This window comes from Mandrillus leucophaeus, unplaced genomic scaffold (assembly GCF_000951045.1).
Source record: "Mandrillus leucophaeus isolate KB7577 unplaced genomic scaffold, Mleu.le_1.0 Scaffold2218, whole genome shotgun sequence".
NCBI classification, from domain to species: Eukaryota; Metazoa; Chordata; class Mammalia; order Primates; family Cercopithecidae; genus Mandrillus; species Mandrillus leucophaeus.
Window position 1 is genome coordinate 86,499 of NW_012102275.1, and position 18,791 is coordinate 105,289.

Genomic DNA, 18,791 nt, shown 5'->3' on the forward strand with positions numbered 1-18,791 from the left:
AGTTTTCTTTTTTTTTTTTTCCTAATGGTCTCCTTGCACAGTTTTAGTATTAAAGTTATGCTAGGCTTATGGAATGAGCTGGAACATATTTTATCTTTTTCTACTCTAGGAAATTTTAAATAAAGTAAGGATTAGCTCTTCCTGATGCCTTGAAAGTTTAAAATAATTCACCTGTGAAAGGATCTTAGCCTGAGATTCCTTGGTTCTTTACTTTTCCTCTTACATTTCTCATCTTTCTACATTTTCTGAACAGTTTCTGCTTTATCTTCCAGATTATTATTAATAATTTGGTCTTTAACTTTTCCCCCATTCATTCTTTAATCAACTTTTTTTTTTCTTTCTCTCTCTCTCTAATTTTTTTTTTTTTTTTTTTGAGACAGGATCTCCTTCTGTTGCCCAGGCTGGAGTGCAGTGGCACAATCATAGCCCACATCAGCCTCAAACTCCTGGGCTCAAACGATCCTCCTATCTTGGGCCTCCAGAGTAGCTGGGATTACAGGCATGTGCCACCATGCCCCGCTAATTTTTAAATTTTTTTGTTGAGATGGGAATCTTACTATGTTACCCAGGCTGCTCTGAAACTCATGGCCTCAAGCAGTCCTGCTACCTTGGCCTTCCAAAGTTCTGAGATTGACAGATGGGAGCCAGCATGCCTGGCCCTATAAATCAACTTTTCTACTGCAGTTTTTCTTTTAAGTTGGGTATCTTATTTTTATTCTCCAAGAACATCTTTTTTATCTTATCACTCATTTGTCATAGCAGCTATGATCCCTGTAGAGATCAGAAGTTACTAGAATCTCTACTCTGTACCTCTTAATGGCCTTAAAGCCTTTTCTAGGAACTCCCTTAGACAGGTCCCCTAACCTATTTAAAGAGTATTTGTAGCAGCTTTATCCTGGGGTTAGATGACCCGGAAAGCTCTCTGTGGACTCAGAGAGGAGGAAGAGGTATGCCCTAGCTCTTCTGACAGCTGTCTCGTATCTGATAACCTTCTTGATTCCCCTGGTAGGCCACTTATTCTCTGTGAACTGTGCACTTGGAACTGTGTGCCCTTTTGGGAGAGGCAGCTCACACTCTCCACGGTCTTGCCCTCCACCTGTTTTGAGTTGTGGTTCCCTGTTTGGATTTCCCCACCAACTTGATGCCATATGTATTTTCCTTTCCATGAATTTCTCAACTTTTCTGACTTGGCAATGGTAACTTTTATTGTTTTTGAGCCCCATTAAGCATGTATTTGTTTTCAAATTTATATTTTGCAATTTAATGAGATTTCAAGGGAGAAATTAATAAAGCTTATTCAGTACCCCCTCTTAAAGGGTAATTCCATAACATAGACTTTTAGCTAATGATTTTATGGTAAAAGATGTTTTCCTTACTTCCGAGAGGTTTTATGGAGAATTTGCACACATTCAAAATTAAGCATAGATTCTGAATATCAATGAATAATAAATACAGAGTAACTGTGCACACAATGGAGCAGTGGGAACTGTTGCAACATTCCTGGTAGGTTTCATGTACATAAACATGATGCGTTGTGATAGGTCAAGACTTCCTCAACTATGGTGCTGGAATAAAGAGATAACTATAATTTAGTTAAATAAAAAATGCCATAATTATAACATGGTGTATTATTATTTGGCAGCTGTGCACCTAATCTCTACTGTACTTTTGAAACGTGACTGGAGTCCAGGTGGATACTGTTTTACTGTGTCATGAAGCATGTAGCACGCTAGACCCGACTTTTATTTTTGTCCTTCCAGTGGAAAACTTGGTGTTTTGTTTGAGTGCGGACTGCTGGGATTTTTTAAAGTAAAACAAGGAGCTAAGAATTTCACTCCTTCTTGCCAATAGTTCCTTCAAGCAAAATTATCAATTAATGGAGCGTTAAATATCATATGCTTCATATTGTTTTTTTACCCTTTTGTACTTGGGTTATTTTAATAATTTTCAGCTAGTGCTACAAATTGACTAAATATTATTGACTATAATTGGCTATTATTGACTAAAATTATACATCAAAATAAAACAAAACCATGGCAGGGAAAAGATTATCATATTTGGAAAACATTTCAATAAAGTACATATTTAAATTTGCATATTTGGCTTATTGTGAAAATGTCAATATAGTTTTGCTTTCCCCTAATACCTTCGTTATTATTTCTTCTTCTTCTTGATAATAATACAGTGCGTTGTCTTTGCTCAGAGCATTAGATTCTTCCTTGGTTTGTTCGACTGTGAATGAGCTGACTGAGTATTTCACCACACTTCTACGTCCCTGAGCAGTGGTGAACTGACCATACACTATTTTTCTATGAGTTTTCTTTCTTCCTTCAGGAATAAGTTTGATTGTTCATCTGTCAGCAGGAGGAAACTGTGATGCTTACATAGTAACGAATTTAAAATAAGCCACTGTTCCCAAGATCTTTCCAAGAGCAGCAAGCTTTCAGTGGAGTAACTAACATTTCTAGAGTTCTTTGCTTGCAGGGCACTTATCATCATTGTGTTAGGCAGTCCCTGTTATGCTGCACGGGTCTTTCCCTGAATTATAGAGCTAGTTCTCTGGTTCATCCTTTAAGGTGCTAAAATCACTCCGATGAGCTCGAGTTTTACATGTTATCACTAGTTGATCTCGCCACTGGGCAAAAATCATAAACAGCAAATGTCCAGACCTAATTTCTAGCAAACAATTGCAGCATACTCCTCCACCAGGCTTTCCCGGGGAATATGGGAATTTGAAGGGTTTTCTTTTCCAATGTTTCTGTATATCCTGTTGGAGATGGTGATGGGCAGCGTCATCTCCACACACATATTCTACGAACATATTAAGTGAAGCCTCTGCAACTAAGAAGGGCAAAAGAAGTGCCGGACGTCCGGCCTGAGATCATGGCACCTACATGGCCAGGAACAGACAGCTTGCATGCAACAGTCAGGAGTGCAGTATGTGGTTTCTGAATTCGTTAACAATGTCAGGTTGAAAACTGATGACTAGAATTTTAAATCAGAGAACAGTTTTTATGCATATGTATTAGTTTTCTCTTGCCGCATAACAAATCATCACAAATTTTGTAGTTCAAAACAGCACCCACTTATAAGCCCACAGTTCTGGAGGTCGGAAGTCTGGCATGGCATAGCTGGGTTCTCTGCTCAGGGTCTCACCAGGATGACATCAAGGTGTCAGTCATTCTGGGCTCTAAGAAAGAACCCATGTACAAGCTTATCCCGGCCAATGGCACAGCTCATTTTCTTGTGGTTATGGGACTGAGATCCACATTTCCTTGCCTCTCAATTTCTAGAGGCTGCCCAGCTCCCTTCCCTGTGGCCTCCTGGCACTTTCAAACCAACACCCGCATGTTGAGTCTTTCTCAGGCTTGAATTTCTCTAACTTCTCCCCCTGCATTCCCCCAGGAAAAAGCTCTGCATTTAAGAGTTCATGTAATTACATCAAGCCCATCCAGATAATCTTCCTATTTAAGGTCAACTGATTGATCATCTTAATTACATCTGTATAGTTCCTTTTAACATGGAATGTAACATATTAACAGATGTAATACCAGGTTGAAAAGTCATGAGGGCAAAATTCTTCTACCCCAGCATAGATCATGCGGCAGCGGGATTTGGGTAAGGTTTTGCCCGTACAACCACAAATGTTTAAACAATTAACATTATGATGAGTGTGAGCTTATAATTATAAAGTATAAAAAATGTACTGCTTCAAATGCTTTTGGTATGGCTAATCTATAAATGGAGTAATCAAATTCTGTCTAAATAAGTTAGTTGAAATTTACATAATTATTTACACATGAGCACAGAAAACACGTGTTCTCTTTATCCATTCAGTCAATCTTGCTTTCCTTAAGGTTATTTGTATTTTATCTCATAACATGAAGTAGGCATTTTCACATGCAGGCCAGCATCAGGCAATTGACATGTGCTTTTTTTTTTTTTTTTTTGTGGAGCCGGGAGCAGAGTCTCACTCCGTCACCCAGGCTGAAGTGCAGTGGCATGATCATGACTCACTGCAGCCTCAACCTCCTGGGGCTCAGGTGATCCTCCCATCTCAGCCTCCCAGTAGCCTGATAATGTGCTTCTAAGGTATCTGGCTAGATTATTCCCCATGGCATGATGAATGTTTATGACACATAATAATGGCTGCTATTTATCAAGCACTTCCTATGTGCCTGGCATTGTGCTATGTGCTACACTTGCAGGTATTATTTTAGTTAGTCTTTACAATAAGCGTATGATGTATATATTATTGTCCTTATTTTAAGGACGAGGGAACAGACTTAAATAGCATGTAAGCTCATGTAAGCTGAGATGTTGCAGAACCGTGATTTGAACTCATATCTGTTTGACTCTAAAACCTTCTTCAGCACTATCTTTTACTTTTTCCCAATCCTGGGAAAAGATGGCAGTTTATTTTTGACAGATCCTTCTACCCGCTGTTATAAGTCTTCCTCTACCTTTTTTCCCCACTATGCCCAGAGCAACCTATGTCTTTATGCTATGCCCAGTCCCCAGCCCATCCCATAGGTCCTCTGTCTGCCCTTCAGTCTTCCGGAGTAAGTGCTTTTCCATCTGTCAATCGATAACGACAGGTCCTCATCTCAGGCAGCTGATGTCAGTGAAGTATGAAAACAGCACCATCAAAATAGCTTATACCAGGGCATAATAATGACAAAATAGCTGGGGATCCCTGTGCCAGGCACTGCACTAAGCACCCTACATGTATTTTCTTACTCAATCCTCATAATACCACACGAAGTAGGTACCTTATTATCCTCATTTCCCACAGGGAATTTTGAAAGCAGAATTTCTAAATCTCTGAGGGGATTAACTGTGTGAGAGAGTTTGCAGGGAGACTCCTTGCCTTCTCCGGGCCACCCTAATCCTTTCCTCATTCTAGAAGATTAGGATCAGCCGCATAGCACCCTCATCTTCAGTAACAGCCTTCAGTCTAGAATTTATTTCATCCTTCCTTCGTCTTACTTCAGATCCTTTCTCCCAGAGTGCCACTGTGAGCATTTGAGACTGGAGAGAATGCCATTAGGACTGAGCCTTCTCTGTAGCACAGGTCAGTGGCATTTTGGTCTTAGAATCCCAGGAGGGGACATTGAATATCTCTGCAGAGAGGAAAGGGACTCCAGGAACATAACAGATTGTCCAGGGCAAAGCAAGCATCTGCCTGCAGCAAATCTCCTGAGGGCCATTGAGGCCAAAACTATGATAAAGGAAAGTACAGCAATTGCATGGAACAAGGGTTACAGGCTCCTTATTAATAGGGAGAGCTACTTCTTTGAAAGGGACAGCAAGTCTGTTAAGAAAACAGGACTGCAGTCTAATTCTTTCTTACGGCCTAAGGATCTGAGTGGTCTCAGGATGCCGAAGGCAGGAAAGGAAGAGAGACCCTGCCTGGGGTCTGGGGTCCAGGCCCTCAGTCACTGCCCCTGCCTGTAAATTTGACTTACACCCTTTACTTCACATCACTCTGTAAATCCACAGAAAATAAAGTTGCGCCTTGATTTTCAGAATAGATACATTTCAAAAACAAAAGGTTTACGTCTAATCAAGGTTTAAGGACAGCCCAGACACTTGGTGTTTTAAACTAATCTTGCCATAAATCGTTTTGTTATATGTGCAGCATAAGTCCACTTCTGTTTCATAAGTTTACGTTCTCAGATACTGAGTGTTTCTTACATTTAATGTTAACCAGCAATATCAACTTCCTTTGGTTGAGTCTGTCATTGTGTCAGCAGTAACGGCTACTAAAATATTACATCCTGGTTGTAAAATATAACTGAAATCACTGGAAAATATAATACTAAGTGGGCGAACTGTGACTACCATAGTTTGAAAACCACAAAAATGTTGTCTTGATGAGGAAGTGCATACTCTGTTTTTGATCATCCTATATTAATGAGGATTGTTACTTTAAGAGAATAATTAATTTTTAAAAAGTCAAGTGCTTTCTCCAACAGTGGGACTCAATGACATTCCTTTAAAACAACTTTCACTTTTAATCCATCATTAAGGCCAAAGGTTTTTTTAATTTTTAAAAGCTTGTCCTTGAGCTAAAATAACATGGAACATTTTAAAACATGGCTCCAAGCTGCTCTACATACATTTTATTTAAACCACAGAGACTGCAGTTAGATTTCTCAGTGCCAGACAGACTGCAAATTATAACTGTAGCAGAAGCGACTACGAATTTCTGGATGTTGTAGTACCAGTGAGCCTGGTTGTTTTTTTGGAGCTGTTCCTCCCTTTGGGCTCTACTCATGAATGACTTAATCCCTGTGTCAGATCAAATGTCATGCCTGTTGCCATGCAGAGAAAAAGCAAGCAAAGCCTCTTTTTTTTTTTTTTTTTTTTGTATTTGCACAAATTTGCTGTATTCGCCTGCGGAGGAGCAGGCGAGAGGTAAGAAAAGTCACAAAATAGAAGTTGTAAAGTGAGGCCAGAACACAGTGAAACTCCAAATGTTGGATATATGATGAAAATATCATCTAAAGCAGAGCACCATTGTTTATTATGGCAAGAAGAGGGGATAATATCCACGGTTGAATAGTAAAAATATTTTTACTAAGGTCATTTTTGTACTTACTATTCTGGTATTAGATTAGCAAACCTAATGCCAGATTAGATCTAATAATATCTTATGTTGTGTTGCACTGTGTACTGTAGAAAGTACCTGAACATCTGTTATTTTATTTGATCCTCATTATAACTCTATGAGGTAAAAATAAGGATAATTATTCCTGCTTTCACGCAGGGTGGGAGGGAGTGATCAACTCTTGCACAGCTACTTAATGGCAGAGCCAGAAAGAAAATTTAAGTCTCTAAGCTCCTGGTTCGGGTTCTTTCCACTCGATTTTACTGTGTTTTCCATCCTGGTTAAGTCAACTCAAAATAAAAAAAAAAAAAAATCATTTACAGAATAGAACTCTCTAAAGCAGTGACTCTTAACTTCCTTTTGTACATGGACTGCTTTAAAAATTGGGTAAAAACTTTGGATCCTTCTTCAGAAAAATGCACATCCACCCCCTTAAACCCCCATAAACACACAGACACTGTTGTGTAGCCCAGATGGCAACAAGGGTATCTCTGATCCTTTCCATCTAAATAGCAATCCCATAGATACTTGATTGCACACTATGGAAGGTCGGACACTTCTGAAGACTTCTAGAGATGCCCAAGGGCTCTGTCTTCTAAGCATATGGTACATTTGGTGGTACATGAGTCATGTTGCCATTGCACATATGTGCTCCCTGTTCCGCATCGCGTGGATTCAGATGTGAAATGTACTCCCTTCCTCAAATGCCAGAAGATCCCCAGTCTCAGAAAGCCTGTGCACGTGGTACACTTGAAGGAAAATTCAGAGGGAGTGAAGGAGGACCTTCTATCACAGCAATTCGTATGACTTTATTATTGCTTTTTTTAAGAGACAGAGCCTTGCTCTGTCACCCAGGCCGCAGTGCAATGGCAAGATCACGGCTCACTGCCACCTTGAGCTCTTGGGCTCAAGCTATCCTCCCACCTCAGCTTCTCCAGTAGCTAGGACCAGAGGCCTTCACCACTGCACCTTGCTAACTTTTTATTTGTAGAGACGGGGTCTTGCTGTGTTTGGTCTCAAACTCCTGGCCTCAAGCAATCCTCCCCTCTCAACCTCCCAAAGTGCTGGGATTACAGGCCTGAGCCACTGTGCCTGGGCACAGCAGTTTATATGATTTCCTACAGAGCACTACTTGTCTTCATTCTTTAGTGCCCTTTGGCCACCCCAACATGGGACTCTTCCCTGCCTGCTTCATCTCCCAGGCTCTCCAGCTTCACAGCACCTCACTGGCTCTACTCTTCCCCCTCCCACCCCTTTCTGTTACCTCCTAATCCCCAGTTGCCTCAAAATCCCATGTTCTTTACCTGTAGTGTAACCCAGGTCTCTCTAGCTTCAACTCCCAAACTCTGTTCCATGCTCAGATATTGAGGATACCCTAAAACATCACCCCCCTGGCTTTAGAATCCCATTCGAAGACAGCAATGGGAGTGACTGGTTTCCTTGGATCTGTGAGTTTAGAGCTTTATTCAGGTTCCTCTTTGGAGCAGAGTTGATGATTAGGGACAGAGCGCTCTTTTGACCACCCCAGAGCTGTATCCAAGCCAGGACAGCTGGTGTGGGGCACCACGGGATCCCATGCTTATGGTCCTGCCTGTCCCCTTCACCTGGCCAGTCTAGAAGCAGGGAGTAGTATGGAAGCTTCTAGGAAAAAAGAAAACAGGTCAGTTGATCCAGCAAAAATCTACCTTGGTTCCTGCTTATCGTCTACCTGCTTCTTGTCCTTTATGGAAAATGATACCTATTTTATAAGAAAAAGTGAAGGATGGACACAGTTGTTCATGCCTGTAATCCCAGCACCCAAGAGCAGGAGGATTGCTTGAGGCTAGGAGTTCAAGACCAGCCTGGGCAACATACCGAGACCCCATCTCTATAAAAAAAAAGTTTTAAAAATTAGCTGAGCATGGTGGTGGGCGCCTGTAGTTTCGGCTACTGGGGAGGGGCTGAGGCAGGAGGGTCCCTTAAGCCCAGGAATTCGAGGCTGTAGTGAGCTATGACTGTGCCACTGCAGTCTGGACAATAAAGCAAGACCCAGAAAAAAAAGAAAATAAAAAGAAAGAAAAGAAGGAAAGAAAGAAGGAAGGGAGGAAGGAGAGAAAGAGAGAGACAGAGAGAGAAGGAAGGATGGAAGGAAGGAAGGAAGGAAGGAGAGAGAGAGAGAGAGAAAGAGAAAGAGAAAGAAAGGAAGGAAGGAAGGAAGGAAGGAAGGAAGGAAGGAAGGAAGGAAGGAAGGAAAGAAGGAAAGGAAGGAAAAATAAAAATTAAAAAAGTGACAATTATGAAATAAGAATGGACAATGGCATAAAATGGTATTTTAAAAGTAGATCGTGCTTTTAGGAAAGAAGTGTTTTAAAATATTAGTATATTTTTAATTTGATTCAAGTTTGAAGCTATGTTATTTTGAGTGATGCATTCTTTTCCCAGTGATAAAGCTTCTCTTCTTGTTGATGGTCTGTGACTTTAAAGCACTGTTGTCTGAGTATTCTAGCACATCTAGTTTTGTTCATACCTGTGATTGGATAGTACAAAATAATTATTATCATCTTACTTGAAAAGTAATGACATGATTAGTCTAAGGTTGAACACGTTTCTAAAGGAAACTCTTGCCAGTCCAATGATATGACTTATAAATATAATTGGTAAGCACAAATGTTTAAAAACAAAAACTGGCTGAGCACAGTGGCTTACGGCTGTAATCCAGCACTTTGGGAGGCTAAGGCAGGCAGATCACTTGAGGTCAGGAGTTTGAGACCAGTCTGGCCAACATGGTGAAACCCTGTCTCTACTAAAAATACAAAAATTAGCCGGGTGTAGTGACTCATCCTCTAGTCCCAGCTACTTGGAGGCTGAGGCACAAGAATCATTTGAACCCAGGAGGTGGAAGTTGCAGTGAGCCAAGATTGTACCACTGCACTCCAGCCTCGGTGGCAGAGCAAGACTTTATCTCAATCAATCAATCAATCAAAATAAAAAATAAAAAACTAGCAGAAGTATGGAGTTAGAGATAGACCAGAAATGGAATTAGACCCATTGCTAATTCTGAAGTTGTGTGGAAAATGTAGAAATTCTCAAATTGGGAATTGGCCCTGCCCATGCTGCCCCCAGAGGAGGAGTCCCTTCTGTGAGCCTTAGGCTTTAGCGTACTCTCTGATTGATCTATTGGAGGACATCGGGGAGTGTGTCCTTCTCATGCTAATGCAGAAACTAAAGATAAGCTGGTGAGAGGAGGAATCCTGTCTTTGTGACCAGTCAGTAATGAAACCAGAAGAGGAACTTCCTTTAAACCAGAGATCAAGAATAGGAAGCAAAGTACATGGCCACAAATCAAGCCCTAGCTCATCTTCAACTTTTTCATTGCAGGACAATTCTAGGAATCTCTGCTTCCACAGGAATTCTATAGGAAACTCTGATATCTCTGTACTTCTGAGGCATCCTCAGAATTCACTATGTCACTATGAGGTTTAAGGAACAGCCCACAGAGTGGCTCACTTGTTCATTCTGCCTAGAGAGCCCTTAGAATTGTGCTGTTCGATATGGTAGCCAATAACCACATGAGGCAACCCACCACGTGAAATATGACTAGTCCAAATTGAGATACATTTAAATATATGAGAAAAGAAAGCATGGAAAATATCTCATTGATAATTTCTATACTAATTACATGTTAAAATGATACTATTTTGTATATATTGGGTTAAATAAAATATTTTATTAAAAATACTTTCACCTTTTTCTTTCTACTGTAAGTGCATCTACTAGAAAATGTTAAATTACTTACATGGTTTGCATGTAGCTCACATTATAATTCTATTGACAGCGCTGCCTTAGAGTCATGGGGCTTGCCAAATGGTGGTGGTGGGAGGAAATTTATGGAAAGGGCTTTTATTCCAACTCAAAGAAGAGGCATTGAGAGGGAAGTCAGAGTTTCATTTGGCTTAAAACTGGCTGGTATCCCTTTAATCCCACTCCAGAGGGGCACAGAATCTTCATCTTCAGGAATCCCTGCTGTCTTCCTGGTCACTCACGCATGGGGAACAGAGCCACATCCTCAGATCAGCTCACCCATGTTTTGTTATTGTTACCAGTCCTACCAGAAATCAGTGCAAAGAACTGGTTTGTTCCCCTCATTAAATGTCGACTACCCTACAGTACAATAATCCCTCCGTATCTTGGGAGGCTTGGTTCCAGGAACTTACCCTGCTTCTGCCACCAATACCAAAATCCACAGATGCTCAAGTCTCTTATGTGAAATGTCATAGTATTTGCATGTGATCTGCACACATCCCCCTGTATCCTTTAAATCATCTCTAGATCAGTTATAGTACCTAATACAATGGAAATGCTATGGAAATAGTTGCTATTTTTAATTTATATTTTTTGTATTGTAAACTGTATTTTTTATTTGTGTTTTTTTGTTGTATTGTTTTTTATTTATTTATTTATTTACTTTTTTCTTTTGAGACAGAGTCTCGCTTTGTCACCCAGGCTGGAGTGCAGTGGCATGATCTCGGCTCACTGCAACCTCCGCCTCCTGGGTTCAAGTGATTCTCCTGCCTCAGCCTCCAAGTAGCTAGGATTACAGGTGCCCACCATCATAACTGCCTAATTTTTTGTATTTTTAGTAGAGACGGGATTTCGCCATATTGGCCAGGCTGGTCTCGAACTCCTGACCTCAGGTGATTCACCTGCCTCAGCCGCCCAAAGTGCTGGGATTACAGGTGTGAGCCACTGTACCCGACTGGTATTACTATTTTTTATTGTTTATTTTTTTCCAAATATTTTTCAATTCACTGTTGGTTGAATCTGCAGATGCAGACGTGGAGTTCCAACTGTGTAGATTCTGTCTCATTCATCCCTGGTACCCGACATATTATCTGGCATATAGTCGATTTTTTTTTATTATTTTTTGAGACGAAGTCTCCCTCTGTCACCCAGGCTGGAGTGCAGTGGCATGATCCTGGCTCCCTGCAACCTTTGCCTCCTGGGTTCAAGTGATTCTCTTGCCTCAGCCTCCCAAGTAGCTGGGACTACAGGTGCATGCCACCATGGCCAGCTAATTTTTTTATTTTAAAAGAGATGGGGTTTCACCATGTTGGTCAGAATGGTCTCGACCTCCTGACCTTGTGATCTGCCCACCTCGGCCTTCCAAAGTGCTAGGATTACAGGCGTGAGGCACCACACCTGGCCTATAGTTGATTTTTTGATGTGTTAAAGAAATAGAAAATGTATAGATGAATAAATGAGCAAATAAATTAATGGTGCACAATAAACCATTATTAATTTATGTGGGCTCAGGTATACGGGAGAAGGCTTTGTCATGGTCAGTGAGCTAAACCAGGGAAAAAAAGTGAAGTGAGAAGTAAAGTACTTTTTACAAGGGGTGAGATACTTGCCAGGATGCACCAGTGGTCGCTCTGAGTTCTCTACAGCCAGCATCTCTTGTGATTGTTTGATGTGAATGCCATACTGGCTGTTAAATATTTCAATATTCTCTGCTTGGAAGGATTTCTTAGGTTTTTTTTTTTCTTTTTTAATTAAATCAACTAAGAGAGGTAATAGTTTCCTTCTTTAGGAACAAAATGTAGAAGAACGTTATTTAGAAAATGTATAAAGGTTACCATCTCCCACTCTCCCATTATTTTAAGGATACAAAGTTGGCTTTGGTTTAACCTGTTCATTTCTAATAGAATGATGCAGAGACCTGTTTAATTTCATCTGCACGTATATGACGTAAGTCACTGTACTTTCAAACAGAAGCATTCTTGTTTAGAGGATATAAGCTTCCATCTAGAAAAATATGCTTTTTAAAAAATAAAATGCCCTTAAAAACACAAATGGATTAGCTAGATGAACATTTCAGTTTGGGTGGAAGGAAAGTTCTATTTTATTTTCATTTTTCTTTGAAATTCAAAACTTACTAAGTTAGCTTTGCAGAATTAACCCATTCTTAGTGCCAGTGGATGCTAAGTGCTGCCGCCAGTAACTGTCAGAGAGGATGCAGCGATGTGGATGCAGGGCGGCAAACCTGGAAGCGGCTGAATTTTTGTGTTGCTTTTATTAATACCTCTCCTTTCCACAGCCGTGCTGGGTTCCCACATCCTCATGTTGCCCCCTAATTACCCAAGACCACGACCTTGGGCATTACAGACCTGATTTCTTTCAGAGATACCCACATCCACTACTTTTTCCTGGGTTACCTTACCCAAGGCCAACTTTCCAAGTTAGGCACAGTAGCATGGTGCCTACGGTCCACGAAAATGTTTCAATTTCAATTTTTTAATCAAACAAAAAATGAATATAATAATAATGAATACATCATAAGCCTGGATTATATGCACCTATATACCAATGCATTTGTAAAATATCATTTAAAATTTTTTTTATGTAGGAAAGGGCGCACCAAAACACAAGTACTAGAGCCTATGAAAGTCATAATGCAGGCCTGACGCCCACTTTTTTAATCCCCTGGGGCACATCGTTTTGTTTTCCAAAGGGACTGCTTTTTTGTCATCTGACAGTTTAGCATCCTAATAACATGCTGTATGCTAAAGTATTAAATTAATATCTCCCCATCAGTTCATTAATCTCTTAACAAATAATCATTGAGAATCCTTTCTGCTGTGAGTTGGGGCTGATGCAGTGACCAGGACAAACGGTACTTTGTGGTAGACGAGCAGAGAACAAGGAAGTGTGCAAAATGCTACACGAAAATACAGCGTGCATACAGCATGGGACAGAGAGATCTCATCTAAGTACATCTTTAAAATATTTAACTTTTATTGTGTTCTTACAGAGATTCTGTATGGATTTAAGAGCAAGTATAAATATAGTTTCTTCTTTTCCCCTGTTTTATATAAAAGGTAGGCTATTCAACTCAACACCAAAAATCCAAACACCTCAATTAAAATGAGCAAAGGGCTTGACTAGAGATGTTTCCAAAGAAGATATACAAATAGTTAATAAGCACATGAAAAGATGCTTAGCATTACCAATCATTAGAGAAATGCAAATGAAAACTACAATGATATACCACCTCACACCCACTAGGATGGCTATTGTTAAAACACACACACACACACACACACACACACACACACAGAGAGAGAGAAATTAACAAGGGTTGGCAAGGATGGGGAAAAATCAGGATCCTTGTGCACTGCTGGGATTATAAATGGTACAGCTATGGAAAACAGTATGGTGTTTCTTCAAAAAATTAAAATTAGAGTTGTCATATGATCCAGCAATGCACCTTCTGTGTACATACCAGAAAGAGTTAAAAGCAGGGACTGAAACAAATATTTATATACCCATGTTTGTAGCAGCGTTATTTGTAACAATCAAAAGGTGGAAGCAGCCCAATTGTCCATCGACAGAAGAATGGACAAACAAAATGTGGCTTAAACAGGAAGGAAATTCTGTTTGTTTGTTTGTTTGTTTGTTTGTTTGTTTGTTTTTGAGGCGGAGTCTCGCTCTATCGCCTAGGCTGGAGTGCTGTGGCGCGATCTTGGCTTACTGCAAGCTCCGCCTCCCCGGTTCACGCCACTCTCCTGCCTCAGCCTCCCGAGTAGCTGGGACTACAGGCGCCCGCCACCACGCCCGGCTAATTTTTTGTATTTTTAGTAGAGACGGGGTTTCACCTTGTTAGCCAGGATGGTCTCGATCTCCTGACGTCGTGATCCACCCGCCTCGGCCTCCCAAAGTGCCGGGATTACAAGCGTGAGCCACCGCGCCCGGCCAGAGGAAGGAAATTCTGACGCTCCAACATAGATATACTTTCAAGACATTGTGCTGAGTGAAATAAGTCTGTCACAGAATGACAAATACTGTATGGTTCCACTTGTATGAGGTACCCAGAATAGTCAAATTTATAGAGACAGAAAAAAAATGGTGGTCACCCAGGGCTGGGGGAGGGAGGAATGAGGAGTGATGGTTTCATGAATATCAAGTTTCAGTCTGGAAGGTGAAAACATTTCTGGAGATGGATAGTGGTGATGGTTGCCCAACCATGTGAATGTACTTAATGCCACAGAACTGCAGAGTTAAAAATGGTTAAAATGATACATTTTATGTTATGTATATTTTACCACAATTTTTTAAAGAAAGCCTTCATCAGAGCAATTTCAGATCATACAGGCTGCTAATGGGCTAGAATTATCTGTCTTTGATTTGGACTATGATGACTAGTGTATTTATCCCATAGCCAGAAAAAACAATAGTGATAGCCACAGTTTATACTGTGTCGAGATACTAACAATAAAAAAATTACTTTGTTTTACATTTTTAAAAAAGGTAGCATATGGCTGGACATGGTGGCTTACACTTGTATTCTCAGCACTGTGGGAGGCTGAGGTGATAGGATTGCTTGGGGCCATGAGTTTAAGACCAGCCTGGGCACCATAGTGAGACTTTGTCGCTACAAAAAATTTAAAAATCAGCCAGGCATGGTGATGCACATCTGTAGTCCCAGCTACTTGGGAGGCTGAGGCAGTAGGATCACTTGAGCCCCAGAAGTTTGAGTCTGCAGTGAGGTATGACCGTGCCACTGCACTCCAGCTTGGGTGACAGAGTGAGATTCACTCTGTACAAAACAAACAAAAAAACAGGTATATATCCCTTTACTTTGAGATTTTAAATTTAATAATGTATGCTAGAGATGTTTCCATAATAGCACATGGAGAGTATTCACATTCTTTTTCTTACAGCCGCGTAGCATTCAATCCCAATTCCAAATCGCTCTCTGTAGGTTCGGAATCAGTTTGCACTCTAAGGATGAGAATCCTTGTTTCCTTACAGCCTCTAGATGCAGTGTCATGAAACTCATTAATTATTTTATCCATCTGATTGGTGAACAATGAGTCTGAGCATCTCTATATGTTTAAGGGTCGTTCATAATTCCATTTTCCTGTGCACACATATTCATACTGCTTTTGATAAGGACTCTCATGGATAATGTTTTATTAATCTGAACAGCTCTTTATGGAGGGAGATGAGCCTTTAATATTCATTAACAAATATTTTGCCCAAGTTAGTTATATATCATTGTATATATTTATTTTAATGAAGATTTTTTTCCTTATGTAGCCATTTTGAAATGTCATTACACTGATTATTTTTTATAGCTTCTAGAATTTAAGTGATAGCGAGAACTTCCTCATTTTAAAACTTTAAAGGGAGTATTGTAAGTTTTCTTCGAGGATTTCTATGGTATCAATTTTCACTTCACATCTTTCATCAATTTGGAATATCTTAGTTTGAGGTATAGTATAATATGGTGTGACAAAAATGTCCAACTTTATTTTTTTCCACACAGTCACCCAGTTATTCTAACACCCTTTATTGGCCAATCTTTCGTGTCCTCCCTAATTGGAAATATCGTCTTTTAAATTGAGTTGGTCTTGTCTTTCTATTCTCTTCTATTAATTTTTCTTTTTACTCATGTTTCTGTCCTATGCAGTTTTAATTATGGAGGTTTTAGAATATGTTTAATGTCTGGTTGTGCTTATTCTTTCTCATTGTTCTTTTTTCATAGTTTTTCTAACCAGTCTTGCTTATTTTTGCATATTAACTTTAGGGACAACTTGTCTATTTAAAAAATCCTTCTGTTATTTTTAATGAAATTGTGTTACATTTACAAAGTAATTATAGAAAAATCAATATTTCTAGGATGTAGAATCCTCTTATCCAAACACTTGGTATGTCTGTTCATGTATTCTTGTGTCACTTTTAATAGTGTTTTAAGATGTTCTAAATTGGCCTTGAACATTTCTTATAAAATGATCCCTATGCATTTTATCTGTTTTATTGTTATAAGTGGGTCCTTTCTTCCATCACATTTTCACATTTCTGTATATTAATATTGTATTCTGCTACCATCATAAATTTGTTTATCATTTTGGTAGTCTTTTAGTTTATTTTTCTGTGTTTTCTTGTATTTTACTATCCTCATAAATTTGCTTATCATTTTGGTAGTCTTTTTTTTTTTTTTGGATACACAGTCTTGCTCTGTCACCCAGGGTGGAGAGCAGTGGTGTGATGTCAGCTCACTGAAACCTCCGTCTCCTGGGTTCAAGTGATTCTCCTGCCTCAGCCTCCCGAGTAGTTGGGATTACAGGTGCATGCCACCATGCCTGAATAATTTTTGTATTTTTTAGTAGAGATGGAGTTTCACCATGTTGGCCAGGCTGGTAATGAACTCCTGACCTCAAGTGATCCACCCGCTGCAGCCTCCCAAAGTTTTGGGATTACAGTTGTGAGCCACCAAGCCCTGCCAGCTTGGAAGTCTTTTAGTTGATTTTTCTATGTTTTCTAGCAATACAATCATATTTGCAAAGAGTGATGATTTTACCACCTCTTTGATTTTTTTTTTTTTTTTTTTTTTTTGCCATAGATGTCTTTCTCTAGCTTATTACATTGAATTATATTTCCATTGACCTTAGTGGTGTTATGTAAGTTGCTGGCCTTTGGGTTTCAATCAATGCCTGCTCAGATTATGGTTTTAGACTTGGAGGATCTGGGTTCCAATTTTTCTCTCTGCCACTCACTGAAAAACATTAGGTGAAACATTTAACTTCTCTGATTTACATTCATCTCTATAAAATGAAGAAGGCAATACAAATACCTACCTCCCAGGGTTGTTTCAAGGTTCCAATATGATAACGATGGAGAAAGCACTTAGTAAATGTGCTATATAAGAGTTCCTTGTTATTCCCATTTCCTCCTACAGAGAATGCTTTTCTACAGCACTCTTTTAGGAATTATAAAACTGAACTTCCCTTTGTGGTCCTGCGCCTTTTTGTAATTCCATTTTCTACATATACTCCAAGGCTGGAAAGGAAAAGTGTTTTTTGAACGATGAGCAAATTCCTTTGCTGACATTTAACCAAAATGTATTCCAAACCTGAAGCTTTTTGGAAGCCTAAGAAAATGTTGGTCACCTTCTTGTAAAAAAGTGAAATAAAAAATGTTTATGTACCTCGGCACTTCCTGACTGAGCTGGAAGTGAGTGCACTGGCATGTTGTTATTTTGTGGTGTTTCAGTTCTGGGAAAAATGAAACCAGAAAATATAGCAGATTTTTCGAGATTTTTGGTTGTGAAAAACTTTCCTCACCCCCGCCCACCGATCCACTTTGGTTAACACTGAGAAGGCCATGTAAGTTTGACTCAGCTGTAAGTCTTCTGCAAACTAATTCTGATCTGCGATCCTGCATTAAATTTCTTTCTCTTTCCTTCTCTTGCGTTAAATTTGGTCGAGAATGAACTGCATGTCTAGAGATAGGACAGTGGTTCTTCTTTCACCCTTAGACACAACACTGCCGCCTGATAGCCTTGATTGAATGTATAATAACTTCGGTATGTAAGATGTTTGTATTCCTTTTGAAAAATGAGCTTCCATAACTAGTTTCTGTGCATAGTTTTGTGTCCTGGTCCAATCTGATAAAATTTGCAAATTTGCTTTTCCTTTATAAGAAACCACCCAGCAAGTGGCTTCACTCCTTCAAGGGTTTTAGTTACATGTCAACTGCCCCCGCCCTGCACCTCCCATGCAGGCATCTAGCTTGAAAAGTAATATGTGTGGTCATTGGTATGTCCGTGTGTTTCCTAACACCACTAACCTTCCTATTTAGACAGCTCTCTCTCTTAGGACCTCGCATCCAGCTGGGAAAGTTGTTTTTCCAGCAGCAGCCGCCTTTTCCCTTGGCTTCCTGGCCTATCAGTGGCTTTGGGAGATGCTTCTGGCTTTGTCCGTGCCTGGCTTCAGAAGAGAGTTTCGTACTCCCTCATTTTCCTGGATTCAGTTCTACAGCTAACTTTGAATAGGAGGAATTTGCCCTTTGTGGAAGGAGTGGAGATCAGTTTTGCATTGAAAGTTAATGAGGTCTTAATGTATTCTCTCCTGGAGATTAGTAGGAGGAGGACATTCTAGTCTCCAGATGGGCTGTGGATTCGTTTACTGACCTTAAAGAAAAGCACATTTGAAAACATTTTCCTTCTTTTTTTGTGTGTGTTTGTGTGTGTGTATATATAAATAAAATATACATGTACATTTGAAAACATATTCTTTCTGTGTGTGTGTATATATATAATATACATGTACATTTGAAAACATATTCCTTCTTTTTGTGTGTGTGTATATATATACGCACACACACACAAAATAACTCTGTAAACTTCTTTTTATAT

At 39.7% G+C, this 18,791-nt stretch overlaps 1 protein-coding gene across 4 annotated transcripts in view; it reads left to right on the forward strand.

The window, feature by feature from the left end:
• The window catches only part of MKX (mohawk homeobox), a 75,211-nt gene that overhangs the window by 26,363 nt on the left and 30,057 nt on the right, over positions 1–18,791 (forward strand). The window contains exon 5 of one of the 4 annotated variants that reach the window (XM_011981228.1): positions 1,761–1,923. The exons of the other annotated variants lie outside the window; for them this stretch is intronic. Coding sequence (XP_011836618.1) covers positions 1,761–1,813 — 53 coding nt within the window. The 3' untranslated portion in view covers positions 1,814–1,923. Of the gene's footprint in view, positions 1–1,760; positions 1,924–18,791 lie in introns of those variants that run through there. 4 annotated transcript variants of the gene reach the window in all.